Source organism: Mus pahari, chromosome 16 (genome assembly GCF_900095145.1).
Source record: "Mus pahari chromosome 16, PAHARI_EIJ_v1.1, whole genome shotgun sequence".
NCBI lineage: Eukaryota > Metazoa > Chordata > Mammalia > Rodentia > Muridae > Mus > Mus pahari.
Window position 1 is genome coordinate 35234255 of NC_034605.1, and position 13081 is coordinate 35247335.

A 13081-nucleotide genomic window follows, 5' to 3' on the forward strand; every position below is an offset into this window, starting at 1 on the left:
CAAAATGTACTGGTCAGGACAGAGGGGGCAACCTGTGGTTTGTCGAGGAAACTTCTGGAGTCCTCTTAGCCTGAACTCTCTAGCTCTTTTAAGCCCTGGAACGCCTGTGAATCCCTTGTTCCTCAATGTGGCCTACACAGTCTATCAGCTTAACAAACGTCTGAAGTTCCAGGTTTCTATCCCCTCCGCTTGCTGCTAGCAGGGAGTGTGGGGCGAGGCACCGAAATACCATCTTCTTCCTCACTGGAACTCCGGCGGTTGTGACAGCCTTGGTAACCTAAAGTCGGACTGGAGAACTTGCCTGTGGAGAGCAAATGGGATGTTGGTGTGACCGGTGATAGCAGGGAGAGGGATATTTGGAAAGGAGAGGACAAGGGATAAGCGGAGGGCTGGAAAGGACAGAGAAATCTCGGCGCTGGAGACAGCCCGGTAGACTAAGGATTGAGGCAGATCCTGTGCGAAGAGAGACTCGAGGACTCCGTGGAGGCCTGGGAACAGTGGACCGCAGGAAGGGTCTCCGTGCCGGTAAGGACTCTGAAAGTCCGCAGTTCGGGAGAACCACAGTGTCTGGCAGTGAGTGGGTGGGTGCGGTGGGGGGACCGAGCGCGGGCTGCGGGCAGGGGCGCGGGCGCCCAGCCCGGGCAGCCGGCGCGCGTGTGGTCAGCCCCGCGGTCCTCCAGCCGCCAGGAGCGGGCCGGCAGAACTCGGCCGCTGGCTCATTCACAGGCGTCTCTCGCCTCCCATTGGCTGCCGCCTCCGTAGTGGGGCGGGGCTCCGCTGCCCGGAAAAAAATGTAACTGCGTAAAAAAGTCCTCGCCTGGGTGACGGATGCTCAAAAGTTCAGAAGTTTTCCCAATGCTTCCTTAAGCGGCCGGCGCAAGAGACTGAGAAAAGGTGACGCGGGGGCCCGGGAAGGCGGCCGGCGCGCTGCCCCCGCCCCTGGTTATTTGGCCGCCTTAGCCAGCAGCCCCGAGCAGTGTCTCCTGGAAGGCGCAGGCAGTGGCGAGCAGGGCGCCTTATTTTTTTGTTGTTGTTGGATTTTTTTTTTTTTTTTTTTTTGGCTTAAAAAAAATTTTTTTTTTAACTTTTGCCTCTTTTTTTTGTCCCGACTGCGCCTGGAAGTTGCTCCGATCGTTCCTCCGAGGCGGCTTGCGGCGTCCTCATCTGGCCCTCTCCGGGTGCAGCGACCCTCCCTCGCCGCCCGCGCGGGAACTGAGTGGGCTGCGAGGCGCCAGGCGAGCGCAGGGAGAGGCCGAGCGGCCCAGGGCGCAAGGAGGCGGCCGCGGCCCGGATAGACGCAGCGCGGCGGGGCCCGCAGCAGCTCGGCGCGGCCCGGACTCGGACTCGGCGGCCGGTGCGGCGCGGCCCGGCCCGAGCGAGGGTGGGGGGCGGCGGGCTGCGCCTGGCGGCGGCGAGCCGGGGCCATGCAGGCGCGCTACTCGGTGTCCAGCCCCAACTCCCTTGGAGTGGTGCCCTACCTTGGCGGCGAGCAGAGCTACTATCGCGCTGCCGCGGCGGCGGCCGGGGGCGGCTACACCGCCATGCCGGCCCCCATGAGCGTGTACTCGCACCCTGCTCACGCCGAGCAGTACCCGGGCAGCATGGCGCGCGCCTACGGGCCTTACACGCCGCAGCCGCAGCCCAAGGACATGGTGAAGCCGCCCTACAGTTACATCGCTCTTATCACCATGGCCATCCAGAATGCCCCGGACAAGAAGATCACCCTGAATGGCATCTACCAGTTCATCATGGACCGCTTCCCCTTCTATCGGGACAATAAGCAGGGCTGGCAGAACAGCATACGGCACAACCTCTCGCTCAACGAGTGCTTCGTCAAGGTGCCCCGCGACGACAAGAAGCCAGGCAAGGGCAGCTACTGGACGCTCGACCCGGACTCCTACAACATGTTCGAGAACGGCAGCTTTCTGCGGCGGCGGCGGCGCTTCAAGAAGAAGGACGCGGTGAAGGACAAGGAGGAGAAGGGCCGGCTGCACCTCCAGGAACCGCCGCCGCCGCAGGCCGGCCGCCAGCCCGCACCCGCGCCCCCGGAGCAGGCCGAGGGCTCCGCTCCCGGGCCACAGCCACCGCCCGTGCGCATCCAGGACATCAAGACGGAGAACGGTACGTGTCCCTCGCCTCCCCAGCCTCTGTCCCCTGCTGCTGCCCTAGGCAGCGGCAGCGCCGCCACAGTGCCCAAAATCGAGAGCCCCGACAGCAGCAGCAGCAGCCTGTCGAGCGGGAGCAGCCCCCCGGGCAGCCTGCCGTCGGCGCGGCCGCTCAGCCTGGACGCTGCAGAACCCGCGCCGCCACCACAGCCCGCGCCGCCGCCGCACCACAGCCAGGGCTTCAGCGTGGACAACATCATGACGTCGCTGCGGGGGTCGCCGCAGGGTTCGGCCGCGGAGCTCGGCTCCGGCCTCCTGGCCTCGGCGGCTGCGTCCTCGCGCGCGGGCATCGCGCCCCCGCTGGCGCTGGGCGCCTACTCGCCGGGCCAGAGCTCCCTCTACAGCTCCCCCTGCAGCCAGAGCTCCAGTGCCGGCAGTTCGGGCGGCGGGGGTGGCGGCGGCGGAGGTGGCGGCGGCGGCAGCAGCGCGGCAGGTACTGGGGGCGCCGCCACCTACCACTGCAACCTGCAGGCTATGAGCCTGTACGCGGCGGGCGAGCGTGGCGGCCACTTGCAGGGTCCGGCGGGAGGCGCGGGCAGCGCGGCGGTGGACGACCCCCTGCCCGACTACTCGTTGCCCCCAGCGACCAGCAGCAGCTCTTCGTCCCTGAGTCACGGCGGGGGCGGCCAGGAGGCCAGCCACCACCCTGCATCCCACCAAGGCCGACTCACCTCGTGGTACCTGAACCAGGCAGGTGGAGACCTGGGCCACTTGGCGAGTGCGGCGGCGGCTGCGGCGGCCGCAGGCTACCCTGGCCAGCAGCAGAACTTCCACTCGGTGCGGGAAATGTTCGAGTCGCAGCGGATCGGCTTGAACAACTCTCCAGTGAATGGGAATAGTAGCTGTCAGATGGCTTTCCCAGCCAGCCAGTCTCTGTACCGCACGTCGGGGGCTTTCGTCTATGACTGCAGCAAATTCTGACCCTATTCCCGGCACTCTTAGAGCCAAATGGAATGGAACCCCAGAGCAGGAACAGTAAAAGATCCCAGCAATGCAAAATCGAAACTAAAAAAATACATACAAATTTTAAAACCTGAGAAGATTCATCACACCAGCGAACAGAATCTCTCCTGAAATTCAGCTCACCAGCATCAGCTCAAAGAAAACCTATTTTCCTAACAGATTAATACAGAACCTCCTCCATTTTTGCCTTATCTAAGTAAGCAAAACCGTAAACTATTTTGTACAGACAACAAAATCATGGTTTATTAAAGGACAGTTTACTCCAGATACCACGTAAGTTTCTTGCGTTCAGAGACTCGCTTTCCTGCTCATTCATCTTGCCCCTCTGCCTCTGCCTTGCCTCTCACCTGTAAGATAATATTTTATCCTATGTCGAAAGAACGGGGAAAGCCCCTGTTTATGAAAATCGCTTTCTTTTTATTCATGGACTTGTTTTTAAATGTAAATTGCAACATAGTAATTTATTTTTAATTTGTAGTTGGATGTTATGGACCAAACACCAGAAAGTGTTCCAAAAGCTTTTCAAGTTAAATTGCCTTAAACTTTTAAAATGTGCCTTTTCTCTCATTATAAAAAGGGAAACTGTATTAATCTCATTCTATTATCCTTTTCTTTTTGTTGATCATATACATTGTTTGTTTATTAATAAATTGCCATTCAGTTTCAATAAGACCTATATGTCTGGATACTTTAATTCAGCTTTAATAGGAAGAAAAGATTTCAGAGCGGAAATTGTAGGAGTTCCCTAGTCTCTGTCAGATTTTTTAAATGTGGAGAAAACTTCTAGTTGATGTCAAATTTTGCTAAACGCAGTTTTTAAAATTGTTAAGTAGATTTTTTTTCCCTACAGCGTTTTCTGCAAAACATACTATCTAGTCAACTTGCTTTGTGGCTATTAAAAAGATAATTTCCTAAGTAGATCTGAGTTGGCACATGAACAAATACTTTTCTTCAGTAACTACAGAGCATGATTTGGCAATTTTTAAGTCCATGAATCAGCACCAGTGTTACCATAGTGGGACCTGTATGCAGAGATGCAAATGTACCTCGAGATACTAACAGATGGAGATTAGCCTTCGTGTCCCACATAGGTTGCAATGAGTATTATACATACCTGTGAGCCAGATGCCGAATAGATTTTTTTCTATTAATTTCATTCCTTTCTTAGAGGAGACGTAAACTAGTTTTAAACTGTATGTATATAACTCACTCACAGTTACAATTCTTTATGCATTACACAGAAGGATTAAATTTTTTTAAATATATACTGTGGGTTGGAAATAGATATTTAATCTTGGGGAAACTTTTAGAAGATATATTTGTAGAACAATTTGTTTTTGAAGATTTACAGCAATAACCAGAAGGAAGAGTAAGAAGGCAGAAAAAACATTAGTCCGGGGTGGTTTCTTTTCAAACCAATTTTTCTTGTTAATTTATAGTTAAACCTAGGGGGCAATCCGGATTGGCCCTCCCCCTTTTGTAAATAACCCAGGAAATGTAATAAATTCATTATCTTAGGGTGATCTGCCCTGTCAATCAGACTTGGGGAGATGGCGGTTTGATTACAGATATTCAGGCCTTCAGTTTGTTTTCGAGATAAAGCAGGTTCCTATCTGCCGCTCCTATCTAGAGGCAACACTTAAGCAGTAATTGCTGTTGCTTGTTGTCAAAATTTGATCATTGTTAAAGGATTGCTGCAAATAAATACACTCTAATTTCAGTCAAAAACTGCCTTACGTGGCCTCTGATTCGCTCGGTTCCCGCCGCTCAGAGCGGTAACATAATAGCCAGGGAAGCTCGCGGTGGCGCTGGCAGGGCGTCTCCTCCGGGCAAGCCGGTTGGGGCTGGCCTCACAGTGGCTTTAAGGGTTTTCTGGGCTGCCCTAGCCACCAGTGCTTCCTCAGGATACTCCTTGCAGGGGATGGGGTGGGAAGGGGGAGAAGGTAATGCCTATTTACCAATCTCTAGGAGTTGTAGCCCAGTTCTACTTTGGGGAGTCACAGCGTGGCGTTAGGATTTGTGTACCCAGTGTGGTGTCCCTAGCCGGGTTATCTAGGCCTGCGGGAGACCTGAGCAGGTGACCGATGGCCCTGTCCCTTCCGACGGGGTTGACCGACCCAAGGCCGGAACGGAGGAGGCTGGACAGTTCTCAGGATGTCCGTTTCCAACTGTTTGGACAGGGGGTGGGGGTGGCGAGTGGAGACCCGCGGCTGGCCTCCGACTTTCGGGGGGGGGGGGGGCTCCAGGCGGCCATGCATTTCGGAGTGGCGTCCAGCCCCGACGCCGGCTTCCAGGACGCCGCTCCGGGCTGGGAAGGCTCCTGAGCTAATGAGCTGTAATTACCCGCTGCGGCGGGTGGCCGGCCGGCTTCTGTTTGCGTTCGCAGCGGCTTCCTCCTCCCCCGCGCGCCCCCGCCCCACGGCCGCCCTCCGGGTTCCCGCTCGCGGCTCCGCCGCGGCCTCTTTCCCGAAAGGAGTGGTCTGGGGAGCAAATGGCGTCAAAAGGAGAGGACCCTCCTCTCCTCCCGCTTGAGTTGGATGGGTTCTTCCGAGTAGGGTCGGGTGCCCAAAAGACTGTGCCGAGGGAAGAAGGGCAGGGGCCGGGGCGCGGGCGCGGGGTTCCCGGGGTCGCGGCGGCTGCAGCAGCGCCTCGAGGGCCTGGGTCGCCGGGCCCCAGCTGCGCCCGCTCCCTTCCTCGCCCCGCGGCGGTGGCTGGCGCGCGCGGCCTCGCCGCTCGCTCCTCTTTCCTCCTCGCTTGCCGCCTTTGTTTTGGAGACACACGTGTATTTAGGAGCCCAGCCCGGGTGGAAAGGTCACAGGCACTTCATTGCTCACGGGTGACAGCGCGTCCCGCAGCCCCGGTGGGCGCACGGAGCCCAGCCAGACTGGCCAGCCTCAGCCGGGCCGCACTGGCCGGCCTGCTCCAGGCGGCCTGGTCCGCAATCTACGACCTGGCGACTTGTGTGACAGGGACACAAATTACTTGGGCCACGTACACCAGCTTTGAGGCTGGAGGGTGTACGGAGTTGGGCAGGTTCTCTTCTAAGTGCCTGCGACCCTCCGGGTCTACTCCTCCTAGGCCTTGTGGCCCTGAGAACGCCTAGGCCGCAGCCAGTCCCGGGTCCAGTTCCAGGCGACCCAAGGGAATCTAGCTGTCCTCGAGCCCTGTCGCCTTGTGGTGCTAGGGTGCAGCGAAGGAAGGAATGTCCAGGCTCCTAGAAGTGGTGTTCTGTGGGTGTCCCTTGCTTTTCCTTTTCTGGGCCAGGCAGCTAGAGGTTTCTAGTGGGAGCTTGTGGCTCCCAAGAAGCCCCTCGTAGCTCCCACATACTGTCGGGAGAAGAGCTGTTTCTTCTTATGTTTGCGGGTTTGAAAAATTAAGAATGGAACATGTGTGTGTCTAGGAAGGTGTTTGTATTAAACACACCTTGTTATTTCTGCAAGAGTTGTCTCTGTAGTAGTTCTGAGTCATGTGGGAGTTGATAGATTTAAAAAACAAAACGCACATGTGTAATGTTTTCTATTGTCTATACATTTGCTTTTGAACTCTCATATCTAATGTAAGAGAAAGAAACTCTTTCTGCCATTCTTTTTTGACTTGGAATGACTTACTCCTTAGTGGCGTGTATGGTTGATTTGCAGTTTTTCTGTAGAGTTTTGTAAGAAAAACTGCTTGCTAGTTAATTGATGGATAGCACGTTTGGAAATTAGCCTCCTGGTGAATATGCAGGATTCAGGTGAGGAATCCACTCATTTTGTAAATTGTCTCTGTAGAAATCGTTAGGATAGTATTTTGTCCCAAAAGGAGAAGCAGAGCACATTTATTTTCTTAGTAATGCATAGGCAAATGCCAGTGTGGTATGTGCCATGTAAAATCTTGCATTTGGCATGTTCCACATATGGTAGGAACACGTGCTGTTTTCTAGGGTAGTGTAGTTAGCAAGTACTCTTCAACAGGCTGCCTGCAAACAACCATGCATTTTGCAATTTATCATTCCATGCAGTTTGTGTCATTAATAATAGATACTTGCAGAGTGGTAATAAGGCTTGGTTGTGCTGGTCCTCTGGCGCTCCTGGCTGCTTTCTGCCGCCAGAGTGTCTTACAGCCCTTTTGGGCTTCCCTTAACTTTGAAAGGTGAAGAACGCAGCACCTTTTTTTCTCCCACCCTGGTTACGAGGGTGCTGGGAGACTCTGTCTTTAAGGCCATTTGTTTTGTTCAAAGTGGTATAAAACCCTTGAGGCCCCGAACTCCTCTGGTTCAGGCCACCTGGCCAAGAGACAACCTTACTCAGCAGGCTGTAGGTACCCACACCATGTCCTCCTCGCTGCCAGTGGCACAGGAGAAAGAATAGTTGGAGTGACAGGTTTCCTTCCCCACACTGAGAAAAGCCTCTAGGATATTGAGTGGTGATATAGGGCCTTCATTTCTGACTCCTCTCCCTCCCTTTATGACTGGTTCATGAAGCCATTAGTTTTCCCACCAGCACATAAACAAATATCCTGTTAGAGGTAAGATTGATGATAGCTAGGTAACAAAGCTGGCTAGGCAGAGCAGACTTATGATGTGGTCGGGCTGTCAGGGAGATTAGGGCTGGGGAGGAAGGAACCCAGGAACGTGCTAGAGGCTTTGTCCCACTTCTTTGAGGACCAGGGGCAGAGAAAAGAGTTCCAGAAGCTTGAGTTCTAAGTAAGTGAAATCTGATGTGTTCAGAGATTCGGCAGGAAGAGAAACCCACAGAAATTTGAAAAACGGACCAATTGCGAGTTTCAGAAATTCTACTGCCCCGATTCTTCTTTCTGGATTGATAATATGGCCCGTAGCTCCCCCCACACACACCCTCCCCATCTTTCTTGCTATTTGGGCTCTGCAATCACAGCTGGAACTTCTCTTGGCTGAAGTCCTCACCCTTTTATTCCAGCACCATCTTTTCTATACATCATCTGACTCTTATGTATTTATATGTCACTATCCTCTAGTCTTCCTGCCAGGTTCCCCCATCCTTCCTCTTTCCCCAAAGAACATCTTGGGATTCCCAAAGAGTCTCTGGGTGGAATGTCCCTACTCCCAGCCGTACCATCTCTGGTGGCCCCTTTGCTCACCTCCACTATGACTTGGGGTGGGGGTGTGGAGATATGATCCTAGTTAGTGCCTAGGTATGGGATAGAGCTGGAGCCAGAAGAGAGCAGGATAGGCAGGTGCTGCGTCCAAGTCAGGTCAGAAAGAAACAATACCCAATTAAATGAGTTCCAGCTCCCAAACCCATTCAAGGCTCTCAACATGATTAGGGGTGGAAAATTGAGCAAAATGTACCATGTCCATCTTATTGGAAACCAAAATAAGGCACAGAGAGCTCAACTTCAGACCTTTGTTGCCTCCTCTTCTATCTTACCTTGTCTCCGAAGAAACTCTGTTTTATATTAGTTTTGTGTTATTTACTTGATTTTTTCCTTCACTGGTTTTAAATTTGTAGCATATTGAGCATATTATAAGCAGTGCAGTAGGACGTAGAATTTCCTTCCACATACATACATGAGGGCTGGAGCTGTCCCTGAGAGGAGAGGTTTGCCTCCATGACTTAGGTCTGGCCTTGTTTCTAGCTCAGAATCTCTGGGCCTGCATGTGAGTGTAAGAGTGACTCAAAAAGTCACTGGGGCCCTTGTGCAGATCCTGTGCTTTTACGATAGCCTCTTCCTGTCTTCCTGAAAGGAGTATCTTTTTGTTCTACACTGCCCAAGGGCCTTTGTGCCTGCAGATTGCCTCGTAGTGCCGCCTTTGGACTAGTCTTTCCAACTTCTTCCAGCTGCCCTTGTAGTAGTTCCAGAGAAAGGGGACTGTCCTTTGCCCTTAAGTGAACATAACTTTGCCTATATGAGTGGGTGTGGAAGAAATTCGTGAGCTCAAGGCTTCGCTGTAGAGACGTGGTGTTTCACTTTAAAGAGGCATAAAAGACTGAAGGGAAGGTCTTGGTTCAAGAATTCTTTGGGGGAATGGGAGCATTTAGAGGGCTTTGGGAATGATTTAAAGGAGAGAAGAGAGACCCCTCCTGTTTTCTACCCTAGGGTAAATGCAGGAAAACCAACACAGGTTTAGCACCTTTAAATCTCAAGGCCTCTGAATTTCTGTCATTATCAAAAACCAGGTCATTGTTCCCCTTCTGTGCAGGGATCCTTAATGGCTACAGGCCTCCAAACCATACCATACATGTTTAAGTGTGGCGATCACATTCTTAAAAAAAAAAAAAAATCTGCTGGTAGAGGAACTATGAAAACTGACCTCTGAGTTAGGCAGAATCAGCAGCAGGCTCCAAAGGAGTCTCTCAGAAGAGCCTTGGCAGGCCTGCCCAGGGACGCCAGTGTGCGCAGCAGTTCCCAAAGTTAGTTCTCAGGGTCCGGGAGATTTTTCTGAGTTCCAGAAGCCACAGGGCAGCAGCGTTCCAGGATCCAGAGGTTCCTTCGAGGCTCACTTTGTAAAGAGGCTCACTTTCTCATACTACCTTGGAAGGTCGCACTAGTCATGGCAAGAGAAGAGCCCAGGAAACACGTTCCCTTGTAAGTGTTCTGTAGGGAGCCTTGGGGAGAAGCCATTCTTGCAACAGGCAGGCTGGTTGCTAGATTTTTTTCTGAGAAAACTAGGTCCTACACTGAAAGCCCCTGAACCACAAGGGGCTCTCTGTGTCTTCTCTTTGACCCACACTTAAGATCAGCATTCACACTATCTGGGGGGTGCAGGAAAATAATTTACAGCAAATGTACGTGGTGACAGTGGGAGAATGTGGCATTTCCTGTATTTGTCCGCTGGTTCCAGGGTAGGCCCTAGCCGCCCACCAAACACAGTCATTACTACCCTGAGCACCAGACTTCGAAGCAGGGAAAGAGCCTCCCCCACCCCCAACCCCTGGGGCAACCATGCTCCCCAAGCTGCGCTGCCAGGAGGGATGGGGGTGGGGGGATAAAGTGGCACAACAGGAAAGCCAGAAGGCCCTTCCCAGTCAGCTTCCTCGCCATAAAAAGCCAGACTCCAGCCGAGGTCCTGACCCCTTCCAAATATACATTCCCTTGCCCGTGGCCCGCCACTGCAGTCCGACCTCGGGCTGTTCTGCTTCCTCTCTGGCCAGTCTGAGTCCAGTGCCTCCTTTGGAGCAGTCTGGTTGGTGGAGCCTGGGTTTACAGTTGACTTCCCCAGCCTCCCGAGCTTTTATGATTCTCTCAGACGCCTGGGACAGGGTGCATTTTAGCAGTCAGGACTCCTTCTTTTGAAGGACAGCTCTTTCTCCCTGAATTTCCTCTGCTGAGCTTTAGGGCTGTAGAGCTTGAAGATGGATGGTGGGCGAGGCTGGACAGGTGCATCACAGGAGCTGAGGTGATTGGTAGTGATGGATAGGGGCTGGGGCATCTTTTGGAATCAGCTGGTCGCAGTTCTTCACCAACAAATGAACGGGTGTACATCAGCAGTGCACACTCTATCAGGCACCTTGGCTCAGGAATTCAGAGAGGCAGCTGAGAATGCATGGGCTGGCAGTGTATGATCCCTTGACATGGAAGATGGACAGGGACTGGGGCTTAGGCCACAGGGCAAGGGGTTAGGCCCAGAGATCTGCTCAGAGCAGACCTCTTGGTGATGGCAAGTTAAGGACTTGATTGAGGGTGGGGTGGGACCTTGAAAAGTTCCTGTGTCTCTAGGAGAGTCCACCTTGAATACATTTGGTGAGATGAACCTGTAGGGGTGTGGTGGGGAGAGAAGGGCGCAGCATCACCCTGTGAGGACAGCAGAAGGCTTCAGGTCCAGTGTCTATAGCCAGGCTCACTTTCTGAATGCTTGTTCCATGTAGCCCCAAGGAGCATATGGGAAGCTTAGGGGAGCACAGACCTCAGGTGGAGCATGGGAAGGCAGGGCCATGAGGTGGCCTAGCTTCCAGAACTGCAATGTGTCTCGGGTGCTATTGTTACTTGTGAAAGTTTTCAGTCCTCTCTCTGAGGAAGACCTCCAATTTTGGGAGAGGTGAGGATGTCATGTTGGGACATGTTGATCTCGTTGTAAGACTAGAGTACAGGAACACACAATCTTTGTGTGGAACCTGGGTGGAAGCTGTCCCCACCCATGCTGTCTGCTGAGCAGTTAAGGCTACAGAAGGACCCTGGATGGAATGAAAGAAGTAATGCTGAACTCATTGGGACACAGCTAAATAGACTGCTGAGTTTTAATTCCCAAATATGAAGAAGGTTCTTCCTTTCCCATCTGGGGTGGGACCTAAAGGTTGTTTTTAAATGGTGTGCTTAGGGTCCTTTATTTATTTAGTGGAGTTTTGTATGAATTCAACAGCCTATCTATTAGACAGGCCTTCTACCTTGAGATATATTTCCAACACCCGGGGAATTATTCTAAAATGAAAATGTAAAGTGTTGCTTCCTGCTTCTAGCGTGGACAACACTGGGAAGATAGTCTTTGTGTCTGAGACTCTCCTCTGACAGGCTTCTGTGGGGTTCTGAGACTGACTTTGGTGATTATAGAAAATAAAAAGAAGCCCAAAGCAATTCTGCTTGTTGTTCTTACCTTATACACCTCTAGTTTAGGTTTCCTTCTGGATCCTTCTCCTATGGAAACAGTTCTCCCAACCTTCCCTTTGGATTGGCAGTCCCATTTCTGAGCCTGTTCCTTATACAGCTGCAGAGGTAGACAGAACCTACCTCACTATTCCAGAACTAAAGACAAAGTGCAGCAGATATGGACAGACAAGTTTGAAGGGTATGAAGCCAGTGGTGCCCCTAGTACCCAAGCATTTGACCTTTCTCTGACAAACTAATGCTGGCTTGCCTCTGACATAACTAAGAATACTAATGGCATAACTCTCTTAGTCTTTACAATATCAGGCCAGGAGTGGTGTTAACAATATCTTAAGTATATACCCAATGTTTTCAGAGCAGAAAAACAAGTGTGAAGGACACATAAAAATCACTGAAATTAAGATGAGATTTATGAAGAAACTCTTCAATTGGGTCTTGAGGGGGACCACATAAAATTCAGCACAGTTAAGTTAAATTCTGGAGCGCATCTGCTGTTTTTTCTCCTTTTAAATACATGCCAGCAAGAATACAGAGGAGCCCAGACTGTGATGGGAGAGCATGCATAATGACAAGGTTGTGATTAGAAAGTTCTCCCATCAGAAATGCACACAGAACCCCTGCCCAGGATTTTTCCTGCTCCTCCCTAAGGAACTCATCATGGATTTGGGTTAGAAAGTCACAAAACATTGAGTTAAACGACGGCCTGTGCAGGCCTGCAGGTCTTTGGCTTGGCTTTTCCTGGGTGTTGAATGAAGGATTTAGGTGGTCAGAGGAGAAGGAGGGCTTGTTCATCAGGGTCAAGGTCAAGGAGCATGTGATTAGCTATAAGATTTGAGAGTATGTGTGAAGGGACAGTAGACTTTTGAGTGTAGGAATGTGTGTGATAGCGTGTGAGAGGGCATTTTGGGGAGTGAATCTGTATATGATGTGTGTTAGAGGTCATGGGTGACAGTGTATGCCCCAGTGACACAGCATCTGTGTATGCCCCCAGCCCGCCCAGTCCTACAAGCCCCACCTCCCAGAGACCATCTGCTTCCAATTAGCAGCATCCCATTTGGGAACAGAAACAGCAGGCTCCTCTTGGGGTGGCTTCTGAGAACCGGGTGGGCCAGCTTGGCTACCCTAGTTCTGTTCCATGGTGGCTGAGGCTGCCCTGGCCAGCATGCTCTCACAGGATGGAGAGCACCAGAAAGAGCTGCCTCTGCACCAGTCCTAGTCCTCCCCCAGATCATAAACCTGCCTGTGAAGACATTCGGAAATAGTTCACTCCCAGTCTTTTGCATGTGCAAAGATTGGAATGCCATTCGCTGAAGTTTTATTTTATTTTGCTTGGGAGGGGAGTGAAGGGGAGAAGAGTCCTGACCTAATTTGTTCTAGGCCAAAACACTATTTCA

At 52.1% G+C, this 13081-nt stretch overlaps 2 protein-coding genes across 2 annotated transcripts; both read left to right on the forward strand.

Annotated features, from left to right (window-relative positions):
• Positions 1 to 849: 849 nt before the first annotated feature.
• On the forward strand, positions 850 to 4509 carry Foxc1 (forkhead box C1). The gene has a single exon (XM_021215822.1). It carries the CDS (start codon positions 1425 to 1427, stop codon positions 3084 to 3086), a length of 1662 nt encoding a protein of 553 aa, XP_021071481.1. The 5' UTR covers positions 850 to 1424; the 3' UTR covers positions 3087 to 4509.
• Positions 4510 to 5386: 877 nt separating this feature from the next.
• On the forward strand, positions 5387 to 6703 carry LOC110333618. Its single transcript, XM_021215242.1, has one exon. The coding sequence runs from the start codon at positions 5620 to 5622 to the stop codon at positions 6229 to 6231; it is 612 nt and encodes a 203-aa protein (XP_021070901.1). The 5' UTR covers positions 5387 to 5619; the 3' UTR covers positions 6232 to 6703.
• Positions 6704 to 13081: the final 6378 nt, after the last annotated feature.